At 47.0% G+C, this 12966-nt stretch overlaps 1 protein-coding gene across 1 annotated transcript in view; it reads right to left on the reverse strand.

The window, feature by feature from the left end:
- Window positions 1-12966, reverse strand: part of macroh2a2 (macroH2A.2 histone) — a 32466-nt gene that overhangs the window by 6422 nt on the left and 13078 nt on the right. Inside the window, exons 5-8 of the mRNA XM_072436489.1 lie at window positions 4615-4719; window positions 2315-2414; window positions 722-811; window positions 18-195 (exon numbers count right to left, since the gene is read on the reverse strand). Coding sequence (XP_072292590.1) covers window positions 18-195; window positions 722-811; window positions 2315-2414; window positions 4615-4719 — 473 coding nt within the window. The remainder of the gene's footprint in view (window positions 1-17; window positions 196-721; window positions 812-2314; window positions 2415-4614; window positions 4720-12966) is intronic.

Raw genomic sequence — 12966 nt, forward strand, 5'->3', positions numbered from 1 at the left:
ATACCCGCTGTACTCACCGTGCCGCTGGGAGGGAGGGAAAAGCCACAGACTTGAGCTTCTTTTCTTCCGCTGCAGACAAACAGCTCTTTACAGTTTTCTCCAGTTGATCCTCACATTTTTCTGAGCCCCAAAGCGGAACATGACAGTGGATCACGAAACGCGCCGCCATCGAGCTGCCCGCCGCACTCACACACGCTAAAAACACAGAAAACACGCTAGAAACACCCATTAAAAACATGAAGGATGCTTGCTAAAAACACCAGAAACACACACTAAATCTGGGAAATTGAAATGGAGGAAATTTGAGAGCCAGAAGATGAGAAGAAGGATGAAGAAGGATGAAGATGAGAAGAAGGATGAAGAAGGATGAAGATGAGAAGAAGGATGAAGAAGGATGAAGATGAGAAGAAGGATGAAGAAGGATGAAGATGAGAAGAAGGATGAAGAAGGATGAAGATGAGAAGAAGGATGAAGAAGGATGAAGATGAGAAGAAGGATGAAGATGAGAAGAAGGATGAAGAAGGATGAAGATGAGAAGAAGGATGAAGATGAGAAGAAGGATGAAGAAGGATGAAGATGAGAAGAAGGATGAAGAAGGATGAAGATGAGAAGAAGGATGAAGAAGGATGAAGATGAGAAGAAGGATGCAAAAGATGAAGCTGCAGGAAACAGAAGAACCACCTGTGGAGTTTGTCTGATCCATTAGAGCAAAATACTTTACCTGTGCCGACCTCCAGGGGGCAGTGTGATTTCCGTGCATCTTTGATTCCATCCACAAAGTCCCGACCCCCAGCCTTCTCCAGAGCACTTCCTGTGGGCGGAGCAAAGCGGTCAGGTGATCAAAAAGACCAATCAATGAGCAGCATTTAAAGTAAATTAATTGAACTGAGCTGAAGTTGCATTTGTGCCGTCTCTGAACTTAAACAAGTCGAAACAAATGTATACTTTTTACTCCTGAGGTCAATCTGAGCGAGTCACAAAAGATGTTTAGTAATTCCAGTGTGTGTGATAGGCGTGGCTAAAGCTAGCGTGAACAGGAACAGTTTTGCCTCATTTCTTTGACTTCTCTGCAAAGCCTCTACGCCGCGTTTGAACCTCTCTTTATGTCTTTGGCTTTGGATCATGTCAGACGCTTTATGACCTGGAAATATCAGATTGTGGCTCTGGACAAAGCGAGTGCCATAAACAGGAAACAGCTGTTGCTAACGTGCTACGCTAGCTTTGTGTTGCTAAGGCTCCACATAGTCGTTAGCATCAGTGGAACCACAGCGCTTTAGCATGAGATCAAGTCAGAGTTTGGAGACAAATGATTCTTTTTTAATTGTCTTTTTGCCTCTCGTTTCCTCCTGAGTCTGCATTCTCTTTTACCTGAGGAAACAACTTAATCTCAAACTCTGAACATTTCATCCTAAATGGAGACATAAAGGCGCTCTGAGTCTGGACTGGTGCAGGTCTGGACTTCGGGAGGTTTGGGATTGGATTTAGTCGTAGGATCTGGCAACCCAAACGAGACACATGTGAGGTTCACTCTGCTTTCTGATTGGATGATGGGAACGAATCACCAAATGACAACATAAACATGTCCAATGTCTGGGATCAGAGTCCATTTGTCAAGATATTTATTTATCGTGGAGAAAAGAGGAGTACCACATCTAAGCTTGGCCCTTTAAATCCGTAAGTATTTCTAAAGGTCAACAGGGGGTGCCAGAATGAGATTATTTTTGTACATTCAGTTTCTATCCAGACATTGGACCAATGCATCACATTAGGTGTGAACATGTCTCGTTTGGTCAAATACAAAAGAACTTCATCTGCTACTTTATGTTCTGTCCCATCGATTGTAACACCGTGAATTGTTTTTGATTGTCTAATAAATTGGGCCAATGGTTCCAAATACAAAGCAAACATAAGGAGAGACCAGGCACAGCCCTGACTGACCCCTCTGTCATGTGACCATTGATTTTCATTCTTGATGTTGGACAATCGTAAAGAGCCTCAATATTTGTCATTATAAATTGATTTGAAATGTGTTTATCGCTGTAAATAAATAAGTCTACTGAATCAAAGCCTTCTCAGCGTCCGGACTTGTGTTTGTCTCATTCTGTGTAAAGATGGTCTTATGTTGTCTTGTGTTTGTCGTTTGCTCATGAATCCTGTCTGAGCTTAGTGGATTCAGTTTGGGAGGATTTGTTCCATTCTTTTCTTCACTTTGCATATTACTGATAAGCAGCATTTGCCACGCCCTTTTAGTCGATTAATCGGTCGATCTTCAGTCAGTTTCTGACAGAAGAACCAGGTCAGGAGCCGTTCTCACCCACAGGATCCTTCAGGTCCAGTTCACCGTTGGTCGGATTCACCACGGCCTCGACCTTCACCGAGCCCAGTTTACCAAGCTCGCTCTCTGTGAGTGACAGCTGCAGGAACAGAACAGGCTTTAACCAGGATGCCCTCCCACAATACTGCATTTAACCAGGATGCCCTCCCACAATACTGCATTTAACCAGGATGCCCTCCCACAATACTGCATTTAACCAGGATGCCCTCCCACAATACTGCATTTAACCAGGATGCCCTCCCACAATACTGCATTTAACCAAGATGCCCTCCCACAATACTGCATTTAACCAAGATGCCCTCCCACAATACTCAGCATTTAAACAGTTGCCCTAAACTAAATATTGAAACTGTGCCAGTTGTGTACGTGTGAATTTAAGTGTGATTAGAGTGAACTCTTCAGGATGAATGGAAACCAAACAATGTTTAACACAAACTTGTCGTTTGTTGAAGTTGATTGAGAAACCGTCTCATTAAGGCTTTAGGTGGAAGGAATTAGGAGTCCAAAACATTGTGTATTTCTGGGATAGAGCCCCCAGTACGTGGTCGGATTAGACAATAGGTTTGATCTAGAAGCTTGCCACGTAGGAAACACTCTACGGTTCATGACTTGGAAGCTTGCCAAGTAGGAAACACACTACGGTTCATGAGTCATTCTCCTTGAATTCCAACGATTTCGGAGTCCATATGTTCCAGAGGCCCTCCCACAATACTGCATTTAACCAGGATGCCCTCCCACAATACTGCATTTAACCAGGATGCCCTCCCACAATACTGCAATTAACCAAGATGCCCTCCCACAATACTGCATTTAACCAAGATGCCCTCCCACAATACTGCATTTAACCAAGATGCCCTCCCTCCAAGTCAAGAGTTTGTAAAGAGTATTTCACCTGTGGAATTGTTAGGTGAGTCCTGGTTTTAGAGTAATTATAGTCCTGGTTTAGTCCTGGTTTAGTCCTGGTTTAGTCCTGGTTTAGTCCTGGTTCAGTCCTGGTTCAGTCCTGGTTCAGTCCTGGTTTAGTCCTGGTTCAGACCTGGTTAAGTCCTGGTTTAGTCCTGGTTTAGTCCTGGTTCAGACCTGGTTCAGTCCTGGTTCAGTCCTGGTTTAGTCCTGGTTTAGTCCTGGTTTAGACCTGGTTTAGTCCTGGTTCAGACCTGGTTAAGTCCTGGTTTAGTCCTGGTTTAGTCCTGGTTCAGACCTGGTTTAGTCCTAGTTTTAGTCCTGGTTTAGTCCTGGTTTAGTCCTGGTTCAGACCTGGTTAAGTCCTGGTTTAGTCCTGGTTTAGTCCTGGTTTAGTCCTGGTTCAGACCTGGTTTAGTCCTGGTTTAGTCCTGGTTTAGTCCTGGTTCAGTCCTGGTTTAGTCCTGGTTTAGTCCTGGTTTAGTCCTGGTTTAGTCCTGGTTCAGACCTGGTTTAGTCCTGGTTTTAGTCCTGGTTTAGTCCTGGTTTAGTCCTGGTTCAGTCCTGGTTCAGTCCTGGTTCAGTCCTGGTTCAGTCCTGGTTTAGTCCTGGTTTAGTCCTGGTTCAGACCTGGTTTAGTCCTGGTTTAGTCCTGGTTCAGACCTGGTTAAGTCCTGGTTTAGTCCTGGTTTAGTCCTGGTTTAGTCCTGGTTCAGACCTGGTTTAGTCCTGGTTTAGTCCTGGTTTAGTCCTGGTTCAGACCTGGTTTAGTCCTGGTTTTAGTCCTGGTTTAGTCCTGGTTCAGTCCTGGTTCAGTCCTGGTTCAGTCCTGGTTCAGTCCTGGTTTAGTCCTGGTTTAGTCCTGGTTTAGATCTGGTTTAGTCCTGGTTCAGACCTGGTTAAGTCCTGGTTTAGTCCTGGTTCAGTCCTGGTTCAGTCCTGGTTCAGTCCTGGTTTAGTCCTGGTTTTAGTCCTGGTTTAGTCCTGGTTTAGTCCTGGTTCAGACCTGGTTTAGTCCTGGTTTTAGTCCTGGTTCAGACCTGGTTTAGTCCTGGTTTTAGTCCTGGTTTAGTCCTGGTTCAGACCTGGTTAAGTCCTGGTTTAGTCCTGGTTTAGTCCTGGTTTAGTCCTGGTTCAGACCTGGTTTAGTCCTGGTTTTAGTCCTGGTTTAGTCCTGGTTTAGTCCTGGTTCAGACCTGGTTTAGTCCTGGTTTTAGTCCTGGTTTAGTCCTGGTTCAGTCCTGGTTCAGTCCTGGTTTAGTCCTGGTTCAGTCCTGGTTCAGTCCTGGTTCAGTCCTGGTTCAGTCCTGGTTTAGTCCTGGTTTAGTCCTGGTTTTAGTCCTGGTTTTAGTCCTGGTTTAGTCCTGGTTCAGTACCTTCTGTCCCAGGAACAGAGTCTTGGCCGATAGAACAGTGAAACCTTCTCCGAGTTCATCATCTTGTGTTGAGTTTGGCTCCGCCTCTTTCTCAGAGTCCTGGTTCTGAACAAAAAAAACACATCAAGTCCAGATCTGGTTTTGTTTCAGGCCTGGTTTTGAGCGTATACGTGTTTCAGGCCTGGTTTTGAGCGTTTACGTGTTTCAGGCCTGGTTTTGAGCGTTTACGTGTTTCAGGCCTGGTTTTGAGCGTATACGTGTTTCAGGCCTGGTTTTGAGCGTTTACGTGTTTCAGGCCTGGTTTTGAGCGTTTACGTGTTTCAGGCCTGGTTTTGAGCGTATACGTGTTTCAGGCCTGGTTTTGAGCGTATACGTGTTTCAGGCCTGGTTTTGAGCGTATACGTGTTTCAGGCCTGGTTTTGAGCGTTTACGTGTTTCAGGCCTGGTTTTGAGCGTTTACGTGTTTCAGGCCTGGTTTTGAGCGTATACGTGTTTCAGGCCTGGTTTTGAGCGTATACGTGTTTCAGGCCTGGTTTTGAGCGTTTACGTGTTTCAGGCCTGGTTTTGAGCGTTTACGTGTTTCAGGCCTGGTTTTGAGCGTATACGTGTTTCAGGCCTGGTTTTGAGCGTATACGTGTTTCAGGCCTGGTTTTGAGCGTTTACGTGTTTCAGGCCTGGTTTTGAGCGTTTACGTGTTTCAGGCCTGGTTTTGAGCGTTTACGTGTTTCAGGCCTGGTTTTGAGCGTATACGTGTTTCAGGCCTGGTTTTGAGCGTATACGTGTTTCAGGCCTGGTTTTGAGCGTATACGTGTTTCAGGCCTGGTTTTGAGCGTATACGTGTTTCAGGCCTGGTTTTGAGCGTATACGTGTTTCAGGCCTGGTTTTGAGCGTTTACGTGTTTCAGGCCTGGTTTTGAGCGTATACGTGTTTCAGGCCTGGTTTTGAGCGTTTACGTGTTTCAGGCCTGGTTTTGAGCGTATACGTGTTTCAGGCCTGGTTTTGAGCGTATACGTGTTTCAGGCCTGGTTTTGAGCGTATACGTGTTTCAGGCCTGGTTTTGAGCGTATACGTGTTTCAGGCCTGGTTTTGAGCGTATACGTGTTTCAGGCCTGGTTTTGAGCGTTTACGTGTTTCAGGCCTGGTTTTGAGCGTATACGTGTTTCAGGCCTGGTTTTGAGCGTTTACGTGTTTCAGGCCTGGTTTTGAGCGTATACGTGTTTCAGGCCTGGTTTTGAGCGTATACGTGTTTCAGGCCTGGTTTTGAGCGTATACGTGTTTCAGGCCTGGTTTTGAGCGTATACGTGTTTCAGGCCTGGTTTTGAGCGTTTACGTGTTTCAGGCCTGGTTTTGAGCGTTTACGTGTTTCAGGCCTGGTTTTGAGCGTTTACGTGTTTCAGGCCTGGTTTTGAGCGTATACGTGTTTCAGGCCTGGTTTTGAGCGTATACGTGTTTCAGGCCTGGTTTTGAGCGTATACGTGTTTCAGGCCTGGTTTTGAGCGTATACGTGTTTCAGGCCTGGTTTTGAGCGTTTACGTGTTTCAGGCCTGGTTTTGAGCGTATACGTGTTTCAGGCCTGGTTTTGAGCGTATACGTGTTTCAGGCCTGGTTTTGAGCGTTTACGTGTTTCAGGCCTGGTTTTGAGCGTTTACGTGTTTCAGGCCTGGTTTTGAGCGTTTACGTGTTTCAGGCCTGGTTTTGAGCGTATACGTGTTTCAGGCCTGGTTTTGAGCGTTTACGTGTTTCAGGCCTGGTTTTGAGCGTTTACGTGTTTCAGGCCTGGTTTTGAGCGTTTACGTGTTTCAGGCCTGGTTTTGAGCGTATACGTGTTTCAGGCCTGGTTTTGAGCGTATACCTGTTTCAGGCCTGGTTTTGAGCGTTTACGTGTTTCAGGCCTGGTTTTGAGCGTTTACGTGTTTCAGGCCTGGTTTTGAGCGTTTACGTGTTTCAGGCCTGGTTTTGAGCGTATACGTGTTTCAGGCCTGGTTTTGAGCGTATACGTGTTTCAGGCCTGGTTTTGAGCGTATACGTGTTTCAGGCCTGGTTTTGAGCGTTTACGTGTTTCAGGCCTGGTTTTGAGCGTTTACGTGTTTCAGGCCTGGTTTTGAGCGTATACGTGTTTCAGGCCTGGTTTTGAGCGTATACGTGTTTCAGGCCTGGTTTTGAGCGTTTACGTGTTTCAGGCCTGGTTTTGAGCGTATACGTGTTTCAGGCCTGGTTTTGAGCGTTTACGTGTTTCAGGCCTGGTTTTGAGCGTTTACGTGTTTCAGGCCTGGTTTTGAGCGTATACGTGTTTCAGGCCTGGTTTTGAGCGTTTACGTGTTTCAGGCCTGGTTTTGAGCGTTTACGTGTTTCAGGCCTGGTTTTGAGCGTATACGTGTTTCAGGCCTGGTTTTGAGCGTATACGTGTTTCAGGCCTGGTTTTGAGCGTATACGTGTTTCAGGCCTGGTTTTGAGCGTTTACGTGTTTCAGGCCTGGTTTTGAGCGTTTACGTGTTTCAGGCCTGGTTTTGAGCGTATACGTGTTTCAGGCCTGGTTTTGAGCGTATACGTGTTTCAGGCCTGGTTTTGAGCGTTTACGTGTTTCAGGCCTGGTTTTGAGCGTTTACGTGTTTCAGGCCTGGTTTTGAGCGTATACGTGTTTCAGGCCTGGTTTTGAGCGTATACGTGTTTCAGGCCTGGTTTTGAGCGTTTACGTGTTTCAGGCCTGGTTTTGAGCGTTTACGTGTTTCAGGCCTGGTTTTGAGCGTTTACGTGTTTCAGGCCTGGTTTTGAGCGTATACGTGTTTCAGGCCTGGTTTTGAGCGTATACGTGTTTCAGGCCTGGTTTTGAGCGTATACGTGTTTCAGGCCTGGTTTTGAGCGTATACGTGTTTCAGGCCTGGTTTTGAGCGTATACGTGTTTCAGGCCTGGTTTTGAGCGTTTACGTGTTTCAGGCCTGGTTTTGAGCGTATACGTGTTTCAGGCCTGGTTTTGAGCGTTTACGTGTTTCAGGCCTGGTTTTGAGCGTATACGTGTTTCAGGCCTGGTTTTGAGCGTATACGTGTTTCAGGCCTGGTTTTGAGCGTATACGTGTTTCAGGCCTGGTTTTGAGCGTATACGTGTTTCAGGCCTGGTTTTGAGCGTATACGTGTTTCAGGCCTGGTTTTGAGCGTTTACGTGTTTCAGGCCTGGTTTTGAGCGTATACGTGTTTCAGGCCTGGTTTTGAGCGTTTACGTGTTTCAGGCCTGGTTTTGAGCGTATACGTGTTTCAGGCCTGGTTTTGAGCGTATACGTGTTTCAGGCCTGGTTTTGAGCGTATACGTGTTTCAGGCCTGGTTTTGAGCGTATACGTGTTTCAGGCCTGGTTTTGAGCGTTTACGTGTTTCAGGCCTGGTTTTGAGCGTTTACGTGTTTCAGGCCTGGTTTTGAGCGTTTACGTGTTTCAGGCCTGGTTTTGAGCGTATACGTGTTTCAGGCCTGGTTTTGAGCGTATACGTGTTTCAGGCCTGGTTTTGAGCGTATACGTGTTTCAGGCCTGGTTTTGAGCGTATACGTGTTTCAGGCCTGGTTTTGAGCGTTTACGTGTTTCAGGCCTGGTTTTGAGCGTATACGTGTTTCAGGCCTGGTTTTGAGCGTATACGTGTTTCAGGCCTGGTTTTGAGCGTTTACGTGTTTCAGGCCTGGTTTTGAGCGTTTACGTGTTTCAGGCCTGGTTTTGAGCGTTTACGTGTTTCAGGCCTGGTTTTGAGCGTATACGTGTTTCAGGCCTGGTTTTGAGCGTTTACGTGTTTCAGGCCTGGTTTTGAGCGTTTACGTGTTTCAGGCCTGGTTTTGAGCGTTTACGTGTTTCAGGCCTGGTTTTGAGCGTATACCTGTTTCAGGCCTGGTTTTGAGCGTTTACGTGTTTCAGGCCTGGTTTTGAGCGTTTACGTGTTTCAGGCCTGGTTTTGAGCGTTTACGTGTTTCAGGCCTGGTTTTGAGCGTATACGTGTTTCAGGCCTGGTTTTGAGCGTATACGTGTTTCAGGCCTGGTTTTGAGCGTATACGTGTTTCAGGCCTGGTTTTGAGCGTTTACGTGTTTCAGGCCTGGTTTTGAGCGTATACGTGTTTCAGGCCTGGTTTTGAGCGTATACGTGTTTCAGGCCTGGTTTTGAGCGTTTACGTGTTTCAGGCCTGGTTTTGAGCGTATACGTGTTTCAGGCCTGGTTTTGAGCGTATACGTGTTTCAGGCCTGGTTTTGAGCGTTTACGTGTTTCAGGCCTGGTTTTGAGCGTTTACGTGTTTCAGGCCTGGTTTTGAGCGTATACGTGTTTAAGGCCTGGTTTTGAGCGTATACGTGTTTCAGGCCTGGTTTTGAGCGTTTACGTGTTTCAGGCCTGGTTTTGAGCGTTTACGTGTTTCAGGCCTGGTTTTGAGCGTATACGTGTTTCAGGCCTGGTTTTGAGCGTATACGTGTTTCAGGCCTGGTTTTGAGCGTTTACGTGTTTCAGGCCTGGTTTTGAGCGTTTACGTGTTTCAGGCCTGGTTTTGAGCGTATACGTGTTTCAGGCCTGGTTTTGAGCGTATACGTGTTTCAGGCCTGGTTTTGAGCGTTTACGTGTTTCAGGCCTGGTTTTGAGCGTTTACGTGTTTCAGGCCTGGTTTTGAGCGTTTACGTGTTTCAGGCCTGGTTTTGAGCGTATACGTGTTTCAGGCCTGGTTTTGAGCGTATACGTGTTTCAGGCCTGGTTTTGAGCGTATACGTGTTTCAGGCCTGGTTTTGAGCGTATACGTGTTTCAGGCCTGGTTTTGAGCGTTTACGTGTTTCAGGCCTGGTTTTGAGCGTATACGTGTTTCAGGCCTGGTTTTGAGCGTTTACGTGTTTCAGGCCTGGTTTTGAGCGTTTACGTGTTTCAGGCCTGGTTTTGAGCGTATACGTGTTTCAGGCCTGGTTTTGAGCGTATACGTGTTTCAGGCCTGGTTTTGAGCGTTTACGTGTTTCAGGCCTGGTTTTGAGCGTATACGTGTTTCAGGCCTGGTTTTGAGCGTTTACGTGTTTCAGGCCTGGTTTTGAGCGTATACGTGTTTCAGGCCTGGTTTTGAGCGTTTACGTGTTTCAGGCCTGGTTTTGAGCGTATACGTGTTTCAGGCCTGGTTTTGAGCGTATACGTGTTTCAGGCCTGGTTTTGAGCGTATACGTGTTTCAGGCCTGGTTTTGAGCGTATACGTGTTTCAGGCCTGGTTTTGAGCGTATACGTGTTTCAGGCCTGGTTTTGAGCGTTTACGTGTTTCAGGCCTGGTTTTGAGCGTATACGTGTTTCAGGCCTGGTTTTGAGCGTTTACGTGTTTCAGGCCTGGTTTTGAGCGTATACGTGTTTCAGGCCTGGTTTTGAGCGTATACGTGTTTCAGGCCTGGTTTTGAGCGTATACGTGTTTCAGGCCTGGTTTTGAGCGTATACGTGTTTCAGGCCTGGTTTTGAGCGTTTACGTGTTTCAGGCCTGGTTTTGAGCGTTTACGTGTTTCAGGCCTGGTTTTGAGCGTTTACGTGTTTCAGGCCTGGTTTTGAGCGTATACGTGTTTCAGGCCTGGTTTTGAGCGTATACGTGTTTCAGGCCTGGTTTTGAGCGTATACGTGTTTCAGGCCTGGTTTTGAGCGTATACGTGTTTCAGGCCTGGTTTTGAGCGTTTACGTGTTTCAGGCCTGGTTTTGAGCGTATACGTGTTTCAGGCCTGGTTTTGAGCGTATACGTGTTTCAGGCCTGGTTTTGAGCGTTTACGTGTTTCAGGCCTGGTTTTGAGCGTTTACGTGTTTCAGGCCTGGTTTTGAGCGTTTACGTGTTTCAGGCCTGGTTTTGAGCGTATACGTGTTTCAGGCCTGGTTTTGAGCGTATACGTGTTTCAGGCCTGGTTTTGAGCGTATACGTGTTTCAGGCCTGGTTTTGAGCGTATACGTGTTTCAGGCCTGGTTTTGAGCGTTTACGTGTTTCAGGCCTGGTTTTGAGCGTTTACGTGTTTCAGGCCTGGTTTTGAGCGTATACGTGTTTCAGGCCTGGTTTTGAGCGTATACGTGTTTCAGGCCTGGTTTTGAGCGTTTACGTGTTTCAGGCCTGGTTTTGAGCGTTTACGTGTTTCAGGCCTGGTTTTGAGCGTTTACGTGTTTCAGGCCTGGTTTTGAGCGTTTACGTGTTTCAGGCCTGGTTTTGAGCGTTTACGTGTTTCAGGCCTGGTTTTGAGCGTTTACGTGTTTCAGGCCTGGTTTTGAGCGTTTACGTGTTTCAGGCCTGGTTTTGAGCGTATACGTGTTTCAGGCCTGGTTTTGAGCGTATACGTGTTTCAGGCCTGGTTTTGAGCGTATACGTGTTTCAGGCCTGGTTTTGAGCGTTTACGTGTTTCAGGCCTGGTTTTGAGCGTTTACGTGTTTCAGGCCTGGTTTTGAGCGTATACGTGTTTCAGGCCTGGTTTTGAGCGTATACGTGTTTCAGGCCTGGTTTTGAGCGTATACGTGTTTCAGGCCTGGTTTTGAGCGTTTACGTGTTTCAGGCCTGGTTTTGAGCGTTTACGTGTTTCAGGCCTGGTTTTGAGCGTTTACGTGTTTCAGGCCTGGTTTTGAGCGTATACCTGTTTCAGGCCTGGTTTTGAGCGTTTACGTGTTTCAGGCCTGGTTTTGAGCGTTTACGTGTTTCAGGCCTGGTTTTGAGCGTATACGTGTTTCAGGCCTGGTTTTGAGCGTATACGTGTTTCAGGCCTGGTTTTGAGCGTTTACGTGTTTCAGGCCTGGTTTTGAGCGTTTACGTGTTTCAGGCCTGGTTTTGAGCGTATACGTGTTTCAGGCCTGGTTTTGAGCGTATACGTGTTTCAGGCCTGGTTTTGAGCGTTTACGTGTTTCAGGCCTGGTTTTGAGCGTTTACGTGTTTCAGGCCTGGTTTTGAGCGTATACGTGTTTCAGGCCTGGTTTTGAGCGTTTACGTGTTTCAGGCCTGGTTTTGAGCGTTTACGTGTTTCAGGCCTGGTTTTGAGCGTTTACGTGTTTCAGGCCTGGTTTTGAGCGTATACCTGTTTCAGGCCTGGTTTTGAGCGTTTACGTGTTTCAGGCCTGGTTTTGAGCGTTTACGTGTTTCAGGCCTGGTTTTGAGCGTATACGTGTTTCAGGCCTGGTTTTGAGCGTATACCTGTTTCAGGCCTGGTTTTGAGCGTATACGTGTTTCAGGCCTGGTTTTGAGCGTTTACGTGTTTCAGGCCTGGTTTTGAGCGTTTACGTGTTTCAGGCCTGGTTTTGAGCGTTTACGTGTTTCAGGCCTGGTTTTGAGCGTATACGTGTTTCAGGCCTGGTTTTGAGCGTATACGTGTTTCAGGCCTGGTTTTGAGCGTATACGTGTTTCAGGCCTGGTTTTGAGCGTATACGTGTTTCAGGCCTGGTTTTGAGCGTTTACGTGTTTCAGGCCTGGTTTTGAGCGTTTACGTGTTTCAGGCCTGGTTTTGAGCGTATACGTGTTTCAGGCCTGGTTTTGAGCGTATACGTGTTTCAGGCCTGGTTTTGAGCGTATACGTGTTTCAGGCCTGGTTTTGAGCGTTTACGTGTTTCAGGCCTGGTTTTGAGCGTTTACGTGTTTCAGGCCTGGTTTTGAGCGTATACGTGTTTCAGGCCTGGTTTTGAGCGTATACGTGTTTCAGGCCTGGTTTTGAGCGTTTACGTGTTTCAGGCCTGGTTTTGAGCGTATACGTGTTTCAGGCCTGGTTTTGAGCGTATACGTGTTTCAGGCCTGGTTTTGAGCGTATACGTGTTTCAGGCCTGGTTTTGAGCGTATACGTGTTTCAGGCCTGGTTTTGAGCGTTTACGTGTTTCAGGCCTGGTTTTGAGCGTTTACGTGTTTCAGGCCTGGTTTTGAGCGTATACGTGTTTCAGGCCTGGTTTTGAGCGTATACGTGTTTCAGGCCTGGTTTTGAGCGTATACGTGTTTCAGGCCTGGTTTTGAGCGTATACGTGTTTCAGGCCTGGTTTTGAGCGTATACGTGTTTCAGGCCTGGTTTTGAGCGTTTACGTGTTTCAGGCCTGGTTTTGAGCGTATACGTGTTTCAGGCCTGGTTTTGAGCGTATACGTGTTTCAGGCCTGGTTTTGAGCGTATACGTGTTTCAGGCCTGGTTTTGAGCGTATACGTGTTTCAGGCCTGGTTTTGAGCGTATACGTGTTTCAGGCCTGGTTTTGAGCGTATACGTGTTTCAGGCCTGGTTTTGAGCGTATACGTGTTTCAGGCCTGGTTTTGAGCGTATACGTGTTTCAGGCCTGGTTTTGAGCGTTTACGTGTTTCAGGCCTGGTTTTCTCTGACATAACTTTGGCCTGTCCCTCATGACATAAAGCTTGTCTGTAGATATCGAATGAAAAGCCTGATGG

Source organism: Eucyclogobius newberryi, unplaced genomic scaffold, assembly GCF_026437365.1.
Source record: "Eucyclogobius newberryi isolate DKJ021-1_F unplaced genomic scaffold, fEucNew1.0.hap1 SCAF_8, whole genome shotgun sequence".
NCBI lineage: Eukaryota > Metazoa > Chordata > Actinopteri > Gobiiformes > Gobiidae > Eucyclogobius > Eucyclogobius newberryi.